This window comes from Punica granatum, chromosome 2, assembly GCF_007655135.1.
Source record: "Punica granatum isolate Tunisia-2019 chromosome 2, ASM765513v2, whole genome shotgun sequence".
NCBI lineage: Eukaryota > Viridiplantae > Streptophyta > Magnoliopsida > Myrtales > Lythraceae > Punica > Punica granatum.
Genome location: NC_045128.1, coordinates 39918627 through 39932843, shown reverse-complemented (window position 1 = coordinate 39932843; position 14217 = coordinate 39918627). Strand labels below are relative to the sequence as shown.

General features: G+C 40.5%; 2 protein-coding genes and 1 pseudogene across 2 annotated transcripts; 2 read left to right on the top strand and 1 right to left on the bottom strand.

Moving 5' to 3' along the window:
* Nucleotides 1-8: 8 nt before the first annotated feature.
* Nucleotides 9-1302, bottom strand: LOC116196292 (putative methyltransferase DDB_G0268948). Its single transcript, XM_031525944.1, has 2 exons — nucleotides 1098-1302; nucleotides 9-985 (listed from the first exon to the last, which is right to left on the bottom strand). The coding sequence occupies exons 1-2, from the start codon at nucleotides 1245-1247 to the stop codon at nucleotides 350-352; spliced, it is 786 nt and encodes a 261-aa protein (XP_031381804.1). The 5' UTR covers nucleotides 1248-1302; the 3' UTR covers nucleotides 9-349.
* A 5203-nt stretch (nucleotides 1303-6505) lies between these two features.
* Nucleotides 6506-8797, top strand: LOC116194324 (pyrroline-5-carboxylate reductase-like). The gene is made up of 7 exons (XM_031523114.1): nucleotides 6506-6947; nucleotides 7057-7105; nucleotides 7477-7568; nucleotides 7662-7734; nucleotides 7969-8089; nucleotides 8167-8272; nucleotides 8408-8797. The coding sequence occupies exons 1-7, from the start codon at nucleotides 6747-6749 to the stop codon at nucleotides 8594-8596; spliced, it is 831 nt and encodes a 276-aa protein (XP_031378974.1). The 5' UTR covers nucleotides 6506-6746; the 3' UTR covers nucleotides 8597-8797.
* A 453-nt stretch (nucleotides 8798-9250) lies between these two features.
* Nucleotides 9251-11381, top strand: LOC116198151 (annotated as a pseudogene).
* Nucleotides 11382-14217: the final 2836 nt, after the last annotated feature.

Here is a 14217-nt window from a genome sequence, read left to right as displayed (position 1 = left end):
CGTAATAATAGAAAAATAAAAGTTATATATTATTAAATAAAATAATTTGGTCAACGGTTACAGTTTGCCCTCTCTTTCGTGGGCCGGTCCGGAGTCAGCCCGAACATCGAAATGGGCCGACTGGTTCCGGTTTCCGGTTTGACTATGCTCGGAGCACAGAAAACAGTTTTCCAATCTTCTAATTATAACAGGCAATTCAAGAAAATAGCATGGAACTTCTATTTTCACATGTCGTACTAGGAACTAGAAAGCGAATATTATTCGAAAAACACTACAGTTGGATGCCATTCCATTTTATTCGATAAAATCGCGTCTGCTTCATCACGGAGGTAGTTTTCCCGGGATGTATTCAATTCCCGGTCCTTCCGATCCTCAGGTACACGGGGAACTTGACGATCTTCGGGCTGTTTCCATCTTCATTCCAGGCACGTTCGAATTTCTCTATGACGTTGCTGCTCAGAAGCTCGACGCCTTCGCCCTTTGCCGTCTGATACGCTGACCACGACCTGATATATGTGAAGTACTCGGTGAGGGTCATTGCTCTCTCGCTCACGAACCTGAACGGTCCTGTGCTGTCTGCTCCTTCGACTGGTTCGAACGGGAAGTCGATGCCCCTGTACTCGTTGTCCACCAGCTTCCTTGCCGGATCCCAGAATGGATCCGAATCGGCATAGAATGGCCGGAACACCGAGTCTACTAATCCGTTGACTTCGGGCACGGTGTAGCACCAAGCGGCGATCAAGCCATTCGGTTTTTTAAGCGCCCACTTGACCTGTTGGTAGAACGTGGGGAGGTCAAACCAGTGGAGGGCCTGCGCGATGGTCACTAGATCAAGGCTCGATTCAGGAGCGATCTTCTTCTCCAGCTCAGTCCAGGACATGACTGGAGAGGTGAGCTCGTACCGCACATTGGGGAGCTTTGGTGCGAAGCCGAGCTGCGTCGGGCTCGTATCGGTGGCCACAACTCGCTCGTAGATCTCCGCAAGCTAGAACAGATAAAAACAAAAAGGTCAAAACTTCTAAAGGATGGATCAAACCAATTAAGATCTCATTGACTTCAGCGCCAAAGGATCCAAGCGAGAGATCAGGAGAAAGTACAGATTGGGCGGCTTGGCCGCTGCCCGTGCCGACGTCCCAGGCGAGGCCGTGGAAAGCCGCTTTGGAGGCTATGAATTGGAAGAGCTCTGCCGGGTAGCTCGGCCGGGTTTTGGCGTACTGCTTCGCTTGCTTCACAAACAGATCAGCCATATCTTATCTGTTTCTCGAAGGAAAAATGTTGCGGATGAAATGTGAAGCATTAATTGAATTATATACACTTCGTGAACTTGTCAATTCTCGAGGGATAATCTGAATTTTCCCATTTCCTCGGAAGCTTCGTTTCACGTAGAAGAATAAAAATTCGATTGCTCCATCTTCTTGACCAAAGAGAATTAGGCTTGGTTTGGGAGTGTTGACGCTGAAGTATAATTGCTGAAAAATAGGTGCTCATTTTTAGAATAAGTAAAAGTATTTGAAAAATAACAATTGAAAACTATTAAAAGTAAAAAATGTAATTATTAATACTTGAAACATAATAACCATAAATAATTTTTATAAGCACCTACTAACTTGTTTGAGAAAATCATGTTTGTAATCACAATTTTGACCTAAACCATGATTTCAAAAACTCTCCCCAAACATTAAATCTTATAAGAAAAAGTGAACATGAAATCTCTCACTATAGTCCCAAACGAACTCTTAGTCAAGATCGTTTGGAAAGAAAAATTTGATTGCTCCATCCTCTTGACCAAAGAGACTTAGTCAAGAACGGTTGGCTCATGTCTTGGCCAACCCATCTTGGAAACGTACAGCCCATTTGATTTCGCAATCCGATTTTATGATTTTACCACTCTACTTACTACATAATAAAAGTCAACAACACAATTATTACTTTTTCATTTTTCTTTAATTTTTTTAACAATTCAATTCAATTTTTAATAATAAATTTTCTCGATTATGCATTACTTTTTTCATAATTCAACAATACAATCATTACTTTTTTTCAACTATTCATTACTTTTTTACACTTTTTCTCATTATAAACCAATTAAAATCAAAACTTAATCCAACTCAACTCTAAAACCAAACACACTAAAAGCCTGTTTGTTTTGGGAGTTAAAATAAAAACCAAACACATTTAAAGCCTGTTTGTTTTAGGAGTTAAAATCACTTTGATTTTAACTTTAACTTTAACTTTAACTCAACACACTACACAACAAAAATATATATTTCCCAAGTCAAAAATTTTAACTTTAACTTTAACTCAACACATTACACAACAAAAACACACGTTTTTCAAGTCAAATTTATAATCCCAACTCATTTGTCATTTTTCACGATCAAAATTAAAATTACTTTAACTCTGAATCCAAACGCACCGTAAAATTCCCCGAAGCCTTGGTCACACAGCTACCCAGGTTGCACTCCGACCATAGCCCCATTCTTCTTTCTCTGAATCCTTCCACCACGATCAAATTAAACCAACCTTTCTATTTCAAAACAATCTGGCTATCCGATTGGAGTTTCAGAGAATTAGCCAAAGATACTTGGCAATTGGCAAACCGAGTTCATCCGGTGGCAGTTGGTCTATTCACTGAGAAAGTCAAACTTGGAACAAAGACATTTTATGGCAACATTTTCCACAAGAAGCTAAAATGTCTCGCGAGATTGGAGAGAATTCAAAGGGCTCAAGAAAATGGGCCGAGGCCCTATCCGAGTAATCTTTTAAAACAACTACGACAAGAATACTCGGACCTCCTGGGCCAAGAGGAGGAGTTTTGGGCCCATAAGGCACGTCTCAATCACATCGCGGATAGGGATCGGATTACTTGTTTCTTCCATGTTTCCACCATTATAAACAGGAGGAGAAACAAGATTTTAGTCATTCGTACAAATGTGGGGGATTGGATTTTTAATATTCACGCCATAAAAAATCATATTCAAGGCCAATTCATCAAGATATTCAGCACGGATATGCACTGCTCGAAGTGGAAGGCAAATCCAGGACCTATTTGGAGAAGACCTTGCGGTAGCATCTGCCTTAATTGACTACATCGGGTCACCTTCTCATTACAAGGTCGCAAGTCACCCGGACCGGATGGCCTACACCCATATTTTTATAAAAAAAAAAATAAAAATGTTGGGATGTGGTATGCCTTTCGCTGTGTTCCTTAGTCCAAGAATTTTTCAACAGAGCTTTCCCTCCTTGAAGGTGTCAACTTGTTCTTATTCCAAAAGGAGCAGCCCCTAAAACCATCAACCAATACATGCCAATAAGTTTGTGTAACTCAGTATACAAGATCATTTCTAAGATCTCGGTAGCAAGAATTCAGCCACTCCTTAAAGATCTCATCTCCCCCATTTCTAGTGTAGCTTCATTCCGGGAAGGAGGGCATTTGATAACGTAGTGATCCTTGGAGAAGTTCTCCATTCCTTCAAAACGGAAAAAAAGGGAAAGTGAGAAACTTTGTGCTCAAGCCGGACCTTGAGAAAGCATATGGCAGGTTAGAATGGAGCTTCCTTCGCAAAGTTTTACTCCATTTCGGTTTCCCTGAATTTTGGATTACACTAATCATGAAGCGTGTCTCATCGACAACTGTGTCTGTGATGTTCAATGGAGGCTGCCTTGATGAATTTCAACCCTTTAGTAGAATTCGACAAGGCGACCCCTTGTCACCATACCTTTTTCATTCTTTTTATGGAATATCTTTCCAACATGACCCATATCCTCTTTATCCCATGCAATGTACGATGCTGCCCTAGTCTATTACTTCCTCACTTGACAGAATAAATAGCGATTTCTTGTGGGGTTCCTCATCCGAGAAGAGAAAGTTACATTTAGTAAACTGGGATACGGTTACTCTCCCAAAGGTTGACGGTGGTTTAGGTATCCCCGAGATCTGACCTCAGGAATAAAGCATGTCTTGGGAAGTTTGTCGAGAGGACTGTCCTGGAGGTACTCCTTAAGCTCGCCTCATCAAACAAAAAATGAACAAACGAAAACTAGGATTTATGTGGAAAGGATCCGCTAATTGGAAAGTTTTTAGGGCGGGATTGCTCACATGGGACAAAGGATCCAAATGGGTCATCGGTAATGGATCCAGGGAAAACGTCTGGTACGATACTTGGGTTGGAAACTGCCCTCTATGTGATTGCATACAGGGGGCCCTACCTCAAGCCGAGGATTCAAGGACTGTTGGCACAATCATTATGAGCGCTAAATCATGGACCTCAATAACATCCCTTTCCTTCTTCCCCCTGAGATCAAGGAAGCCATTCTCGGCATTCCACTAAGCTCCTCCAACGATCATGACCATCGTCTGGTATGGAGCCTTACAAGAAATGGGTCTTTTTCAACGAAGTCCGCTTACTCTGCTCTCCTCAACCATCCCAAATTGTCATCGAAAGCGGACTAGTCTTGGATTTGGACGAGTAACGCAATAACCAAGATCCAACTTTTTATTTGGATCTGCTGCCATGGAAAGTTGGCGATTAGATCCCACTTGGCCAACAGAAGTTTTATCCATTGACCCATGATGTTCTTTGTGTATTTGCTAGGATGAGTCAATCCAGCATATTCTTAGGGAGTGTCCCATCCCCCGTTATTTCTGGGATAGTGTTTGCATCCCGTCTTCTAAGCGAGCCACCTTCTCTATCGCATTGAGAGATTAGAACAAACTTAATAGCTCTCCCTCTCAACCTTCTTCTCTGGGAATTTCATGGGGTACCTTCTTCCCGATAGCCATTTAGAACTTACGGAAGAATCAAAACAGTCTACTATTCTCTAGCAAACCTCTCCATAGTGACCTATACATACACACCGTTTGAGCTTGCTGTTGAGAATAAGAGTTCGACTGTTAGAAGTACTTATAAGCCTACCAAACAAATTTAGCTGAAATGGGAGGCCTCATCTGAAGGGGTCTTCACCCTCAACACTGACGGATCTATAAAGGGGGACTCAGGAAGGGTTGGTTGTGGGGGTTTGCTTCGAAACCACTGTGGGAATTGGCTGAAAGGTTTTACTATGAACCTGGGGCGCACTTCTATCCCCGTGGCAGAGCTCATTGCCCTCCGGCAGGGGCTACAGTTAGCCCTCTTATGTGGAGTTAGAAACTTCTGTATTTATGTAGATGCTTGATTAATCGTTGATTGGGTGTGGGGGGTGTTACTTATACTCTATTTCAACCCATCATCGATGCTTGCAAGAGGCTGTGCTCACATATGAATGAGGTTCAACCCACACACATTTACAGGGAGACGAATGGATGTGCTGATGCTCTAGCCAAGATGTGGAGGGACCAAGATGCCAGTTTAGCAGTTCTCAACTTAGCTCCCATTTTACTTTCTCAGATGTTCTTAGATGCAAATGGGACATATTTTCCATGTACTGTAGCTAATATTTCAGCAGAAACTCTTTGATATGCTTTAATGAAAAAAAAAAAAAAGAGATGAACATGTGAATACAATAGTTGGGATCAATTTTATATTCTGATGGTCGAAAATGAACGATGAGTATCGATAAAATATCTCATAATGTATTTATCATAATTGAATTTAATTATAACAATGCTACTTTCATATCCAGACAAGTAATGTCTCGCTCGGGTTAACATGAAGTCCACTCTTAGTAGTTCTTCACAATAGATCTGATGTGGTGTGATCCCCTGGTGAATGCATTAAAACTTACCTAGCATTATGTTTCTGCATAGTTTCTGGAATAAATAGAATTTGGAATTTCATCCAGAAAATCACTCACTTTAATCACCAGGTTATCCTGTTAGCTTAATAGACAGTGATAGAAGTTAACTAGCAGCCTCAGGTTCTACTTTAGTTTGGTCCCTAATTAGTTTTGGTTTGTAGCAAAATTAATTAACTGCCAAACCCTTAAACGATATAATTCCGAAATGAGGTTTAATTCAGTCAGATCATATTGGGTTTATATTGTACATATTTTTGATAAATTACTTTTTCTTTTTGACATATATCTCCACCGAAAAAACCATCTCAATCCAAAAATTCGGGCTATAAATGGAATTGAAACCCAAGTTTCATATATACCTCACGATTTTTTTTCTTTTTCTTTCAGATTCCTTCATTTTCATGTAAAGATCAACTCCTTACCGAGTATGTTCACTATCTACTCAACCGAATGCGAATGCGCCTTATCAAAATTTATTCTTTATAGCTTATACAACAACTATTCCCGCAAAAATCCAACTTTACGGTTAAATATATCGAAAATGAAAATTCCTTTTCACTGCGGGATTACTGGTGATCGTGTTATTTGTGTGGTTTACAACCTCGTTGCACCTTTGATTGTTTGTTTTCTAGACTGCATAGTTCATTTTGATCTAAGGTAAATGGTCAACATCGGCCCACTCTCTCAGTACTTTTGAATTTTGGATAATATAAAATTGACCCCAATTGTTTTTTATTTTTTCAAAACAACCCACCCTCTTCTCTCTCTCTCTCTCTCTCACGCACGGCGGCACGGACACGCTTGCTCACTCCTCCCCTCATCCCCGCCTACTTCTTCCACCTGCCACCACCTTCACTCTCTTCCAATCCGCCCCATGCGGGTTTCTCCGAGTTACGCATAATCAGGAAACCCGCATCTCTACATTGACTGAGCGACACGGGTCCCCATCGTGGCTTCGGCTCCATTGGGTGAAGGAAGAACTGTGTCAGCAGAGCAGGAGCGGGAGAGCCATGGAGGTGACGTCAATTCCGGCCGACACTTACAAGGTAGGATTTTTCGGGGCGGGGAAGATGGCAGAGAGCATAGCGAGAGGGATGGTCCGGTCGGGCATCCTCCCGCCTTCCAGGATCTGCACCGCCGTACACTCAAACCTCACACGCGGCCACGCCTTCGAGTCCTTCGGCGTTTCCGTCCTCCCCGACAATCAGGCTGTAATGCGATTCCTTCCCTCGTTCTCTTTCTCTATCTGTTCGCTCGCCCGAGCTTGTTTTTGTCCTCACACTGTCGAAATGAGGCTAAAGTTTTGGTCTTTGTGACCAGGTGGTGAAAGACAGCGATGTGGTCATCTTCTCTGTGAAGCCCCAAGTTGGTCCGTACATCCTTTATCTACTCAATCTTCATTTGCTAGCAGGAATGGCAGTAGTTTATCTAATTCAACATTCATATGAAGTGATTGCCATATGTTGCACTTCTTTTATTGGGAAACTTGAATTGAAAAGAAGATAGCAAGACGAAAGATTGCGAATCCAACCAGTATTCCACTCATAAGGAAATGCTTTTGAGTGTTGAACAGCAATCAGCAATTATGGTTTGGTTACAAGGTCTTGTCCTGTACGAGGAATGGCATGTTTGCCATTAGATTGCTGATATTACACTCATTGTCAGTTTATATACTTATATATATATATATATATATATTTGTATCATTCCTCTCTCTCTTGTCTCTCATTGTTATTGCAGTTAAAGATGTGATCTTACAGTTGAAGCCACAGCTATCCAAGAAGCAACTTTTGGTTTCAGTGGTTGCAGGGATAAAATTGAAAGATCTTCAGGTATGCCCGTGTTCACATTCTGTTTCAGCATGGTTTACCTTTCGCGTGGCATCTTCGTCCACAGTTACAGTTACAGCTGCACTTGTTTGTCAGGAATGGGCTGGTCATGAACGATTCATCAGGGTGATGCCGAACACTCCTTCTGCAGTGGGCGAGGCAGCTTCAAGTATTATTCTTTGTCCTTCCCACGGATTCTGGTGTCATTTTTGAGCAATTGCATTTTTTTTTTCTGTTTTTAGTTATCATGCCTTTGGAAGGTCGCCTTCCCTTGAGTATGAGTTGTTTGGGCAAAAGCTGCATTTATCTATCAAGCGGTCCTTTAGATCAAAGCTGCAATTTCTCACTTTCCTGTAAGGTTTCACAAATATTGTGCCCCTCTTATTAGCTTTAACTTGTATAGCCATGAGCCTTGGAGGTGCGGCAACAGAACAGGACGGAGAGCTAATTGCAACTCTATTCGGATCAATCGGCAAAATCTGGAAAGCTGATGAAAAATATTTTGATGCGATCACTGGCCTCAGGTAGGTCTCTTCACTCTAGAAAAGATGTTGATGTTCTATACGCTGTAAAAGGTCTGACATTTTATGGATCTGTTCAGCGGGAGTGGTCCAGCATACATCTTTTTGGCTATAGAGGCTCTGGCTGATGGAGGAGTGGCTGCAGGTCTACCTCGAGATCTCGCACTGAGTCTAGCTTCACAAACCGTAAGTTGTCGATGCTTTAACATTGCTTGTCTCGATTTCAATGACTCCTAACAACATTGTAGTGGAGTGTACTGAAATACAACTAGCCATGTGGTTCATTTTTGCGGAATCAATGGACTTTGCTTACTCCTGAAGGTGCTCGGAGCAGCAACTATGGCCTCCAAAAGCAGTAAGCACCCGGGCCAGCTCAAGGATGATGTGGCATCACCTGGGGGCACCACCATTGCAGGAATCCATGAACTAGAGAAGTCCGGGTTCCGCGGGATACTAATGAACGCAGTTGTTGCAGCTGCTAAGCGCAGCAAAGAACTCTCCCCGAGCTAATTGCGGCATCCTCACTTCTCAACCCAGAGGACGGGGCCCCACATTTTTGTTCAAGCTTCCACAACTCGAACTGATATTGCGGCGCTCTCTGTTTTCTTTCTTTAGGAGTACTTTAAATGCCGACGTGGCTAACAATAATGTAAGCACAGCCGATTCATTCTAGTATTTATGAGGCATTTCTGACCGATTAATTACTGCAAACAGACTGCGTCCGGTAAATGAATGATTGTTCGGATCGAGACCAGAAAACAGGATTCAAGAAGAACACGACAATGTTTTAGTCCATATCTCCTAAGGCGATACGCCGATGTCCAATGGACATTGAGAATAAACTTGGGCCTAAACACTATGGACCAAGGAGGCCCATTTTCTTCCCTCTGTACATGGAGGAAGCAGAGCATGGCATGGAGAACCTCCAGTAGACATTGATGCTCCGTTTGGTTTCGGTTTCGCAACTAAAATTACAAAAATTGTAACTTTAATTTTAACCCAACAAACTATGTAACAAAAATATATATTTTTCAAGTAAAAAATTTTAACTTTAACTTAACACATTATACAATCATTTATTATTTTTAACAATCAAAATGAAAGTTACTATGAAGCTCCGACAACCTCTTGAAGAATGGAAAGATCAAAACTTGTGGCCGTAATTCCAAATTAAGCCCGATAAATCCTCCAAGTTGGAATCTTTTTCCATGTCTTTATCGTCTCCAAGCTCAAATTGTTTACGCAACGTCACACAGGTCCTGCAATCTCAGTCTCGATCGTCCTCCATTGAAGCGGGTGAGAGGAGGTGAGGATAACTGAGGAAGAGAAGGTAGAGAAGCAAACAAAGAATGGGTAACCCAGCTTCCGATGGATTCTCAGTTATGGTGGTCTCATCCGGCAGAGGAGAGGAAGAACGGCAACGACGGCAGGAAGAAGAATGGCACGACTGCTCCGAGTTCCTCTCTCCAGCTCCAGGCGATGACTTCTCCGACCTCGAGCTCCTTCAGTTCCTGCGTCTCCAAGGCTCCGACAAGTCTGGGAGCCGTATCCTACGCATTGTCGGAAAATACTTCCCCGGTAATGTATACTGATAAGGGCTGAGCTCGAATTCCGCTTCTTAATTTTAGGTCTATCGATTACGTTGATTGTTGCTGTTGGTTCATATTTGGAAAGTCCGATGGCTTTGGTTCCGTCGCCGGCGATGCCTGAGTGCTTATCATTTTCATCCGCCAAATTTGCTTTTCTGCGAGTTGTGCCAACCATCTTAATGCTCCTAATCTGAATTGATAATGATTTTGGTTTGTTTCTTGAATGAACTACAGCTCCAGTTGTCAGCACAGAGCGGCTGAAGAAGTATGTTTTTCACAAGATGCAATGCGAGCCGCCCAAGAGGCCGTTCTGCATTGTTTACATGCATACGACTGTCCTAAAGCAGGACAATTGCCCTGGCATAACTATCTTGCGATGGATTTATGAAGAACTCAATACTGAGACCAAGGACAGGCTTCAAGTCGTGTACTTCATCCACCCTGGGATAGGCTTCTCTTTGCTACCATTGGACGATTCTTTGTTTCGGGAGGGTTGGTTGATCTATCCTACTCCGTGATTATTTTCTTAATACTATGTTCTTCCTGTGTAGATTGAAATGCACGAATTAAGTGTTCCCTCTCATTTTCTCTAATGCGTTCAGCTTGTACTGGAAGATCAAGTATATAAGCCGGCTGCAATACCTGAGGGACTATGTCGAGGAGGATGAGGTGGAGATTCCCGAGTTTGTCCGGGAACATGATCAGGTTCTTGAGCAAAGACCACTCGCTGATTATGGCATTGAACCACTCACTCTATCCTTGACAGAGATGCCTTCCACACCCAACTCATCATTTGGGAGCTATGAAGATAGATGTTCATCAAGTGAATGAGCTCATGTCTTAGTTTTGTGTATCTATTGATCCTCGCCGACACTTGACATGGCCCCTTCCGCCCATTAGATGGTTCAACCATTTCCAGGACTCCAGGGTACCACTGTGGTCCCCTGCAGCTTGGGACCCAATGGCAGTATCTCGGTTTTTCATCCTGTTCATCATCTGCTGAAAGTTGAGTTTGTGTTGATCATTACTGAAGAAGGAAAGAGGATGGGAAAGGAAATAGAGGTGATCATACGTCCTTCATCAACGAAAGAAAAGAAGCTGTTTACAGAGGGAAATATGATAAGGCTGCGACTGGCAAAGCCAAACTGTGAATTCCCATTGACTTTCAAGTTGGTTGAATTTTTACGAACCAGGGGACTATTCTGAAGTGATCATTTCAGGAGCATTGTTCTTTCATATCTTCTGGCAATATGAAACCTCTGGCTGATTAAGAGCTTTGTGGTGGGATAACTTAAACACGTTCTATTATTTATTCCATCTTGGTGTTCTTGATGCGCTGTCGGCCTGATTGATCTGCGTCTGTCCGACTCACGACCACAACATCTGCAGAGACTGGATGTAGGGATAAGGGAAAATTGGAGTCCAGAGACATGCTGCTCGAATATTATAAAGCAAAGAAAAGAAGCAAATATCGAGGATGCATTTGTATGTCATCTTTTTTGTCAGTCTATATATGGATGCTCAATCAGGTCCCCTAATGTACGTAATTATACGACTACTACTTGGAACTACCTGCATTTATTATACAAAATGTCTGGTACTTCTCATCTGAGTTATGTGATTCTAAGAGTGGGACTTCATGATTTTAATCATTGAGATCATTGAGTTCCGTTACAATGATATGTGCATCAATCAGTTGGAAGACATTTTTGGCTTACCACATCATTTCTGATTATTCCGCCTAGATAGGCCTCTTTTGTTATTTGAGCCACCAGAAGGCGATTCTATTCCGAGTCGGGTTTCCTTCCAGGAAAACAATATCAAATGTGAGGCGATAAATCGAAATATGTAAACAATCATATTTGCAGCAACAAAAAGTTCACCAGGATGTTGGAAGAGGAAGGAAAAATTAGAAACCTCAAGGAGCTCTCTTTCATCTGTTCTGCTCCTTTTGGACAGTTCAATCTGAAGGGTTTGCCATTTCGGTGGTTATTAATTCATGGAGACTATGCCACTACATGGAGTATCTATATATGCTTACATTTGAAGTGAAGATATATATGTATATTCATGATCCGCTGGAGATTTGATTAAGATAATAACGCAGCATTGCTTTGATGTAATTGAAGCATTTTGCATCTTTACTCCAATTTTGACAGGCAAAGTTGGTTCACATACGGAATATAACTACCTAAGCAAAGAACGGAGACAAGATCGATTGAGTTGTCAAGGACTGTACCCGAACTTAAGCCCTGAGATAAATGTATAAGACACTTGGATTGTTTGAAGTTTCAGAATTATCGTATATACAACGCCATATATGAAATTGTCACGATGTCTTATCGAATAGTTAAGAGACTGCATATACGAAGGACATGGTACGGAGCCTTCTGCAACATTAGTGATGAAGGGACAACTCAACCAGGCTTGATTCGCTGAGGGCTCTGACTTAGACCGGACGACCAAAGGGCATTCCATTTTGAACGCTGACATGTTGATTAGGTTGATGGTTCATGGATATATGTTTTCAAAGGTAAAATTCCGGACTAAGAGTAATGGAGATGTGAAACCCTTGAGATTCCCATGATTTGGAATATGATAAAACTAGCAAACAAACGTCTTCAAATATCACTTACTATATCAATATTAAATACTCACAATTTTTTTTAAAAAAAACTCAAAATGTTTTTTTTTTAATATTGACTTAATTAACAAAATATACTGATTTAATGTCAGAGACTTGACATGCCGGTTTACCACGAGCTAAGTGGACAAATGAAGAGCTCTCCTTACAGGAGCCAACTTTGACATCCTATAAATAGATATATTCAAGGCAAAGAAAAAGGGTTTGTCGTAATGGCATCGTAGATGATGGGAGACTAAAAAAATTTAAATTTAATTTACTAATGAGATTTCTTGTGCTTCTTTATTTCTCCTTTCTTATCTCTCTCTTTTTTGGTAAATCTTATCCATCTCATTGTATCCTTTGTAATCGGATATATGTACATATATATTTACTTACCAAGTGGGAAGTTCATAAATCCACTTTGACCGGAATGCCGATAATTAATTTCTTTTAGTGGAAGTCTATGATAACGCAGAGTAACAACAATGGCTTGCCATTCAAACCAATTCCTCTGTTTTTTTTTTCTTTTCCAGTTATAATGTAGATCTACGAGCTTATTAAATGAAATAGAATTTCTAATAATTAATAAAGTGATATGAATAGTCCATCAGGTATTAAACTTAGAAGTTCTTAATTACCAAGAGAGAGCGTGCTTTACTGCGCTACATGTTCTTTTGTTTTGATTAAACAAATTTCCTTTATAAAAATACTAAAAACTTGTTGGATTAAAACAACATATAAATATATAATACATATGTAACTGAAAAAAAGTACATATATACACGTATAAATATGTATGTCATATATGCACATATTTTTATTGATATATTTGTTATGTGATTGAACATCAGGGTTAACTAAAAAGCTCCGATTGGGCCAAATAGGGGACAAAACGGATGCTTGCATGCATGGAGGGAATCTATGGATATATTAATTAAAACGAAATTATATTGTTTTATAACATTTGAAAATATAAAAATCAATATATAACATTAATTATTAAGCTGGCGAGTGGAGTCACACTCGATTGTATTGTTGCATTCATGCAATACAACCAATCAAGTCGTCCACAACCGGAAAATCGTTCATTTTTTAAATAAGACCCCATAAAATTGTATATATATATATATTAATGCATCCCTCTCCTAGCTCTTCGTGGCCAATCAAGCAGCACAACGTCCTTTGAATATCATAAATGGTGGAAATAAAATAAATAAGAGAAAATCAAAAAGAGGAATGGAGAGGACAGCGCATTTTCCCTCATGAGAACAACATTGCCCATGTCCAAACAAAAGATAACATGTATATACATATAAATATAAATGTATATTTAAATCCTATTTGGAACGCAATAAAAGAGGAGGGCCACCCCGATTAAAATAAAAGATTGATGATTCGTTTTTCTCTCAATTCTTAGTTATATATGCCTTTACAAAAATCCCCTTTATAATTTGTGATAGAGACAAATCGCACTATGTGTTTTTGTTAGGGACAATTAGTTCTCCTGTGGTATACTTCGTTAGCTATAGGAGGTTATGACGTTAGTTTTTTTTGTTCATTTTTAGTTCTCAATGTTTAACCTTTTAAAATCCAATTAGCCCTTTATCCAATCGTTGCAATTGATGTTTGGTCTCAAAGTCAATTCCAAATTGAAATGATTGGATTTGCACTAATGGAAACTGGTACGGAAGTTATGCATGAACGTAATGCTCATAACTTCCCTCTAGACCTAGAGAATTGAACCCGCGCATGGTGGATTCACGACCAAGACTGCCTTGATCCACTTGGCTACATCCGCCTCTTACTATTTTTTATTTAAAATGTAAGAATGAAATCATTTTGGTTCTAAATCTTTTTTCTTTTATCATTATTATCCTCAACCTTTTCATTTTAGTCCTAAAAAGATAATCGACAAA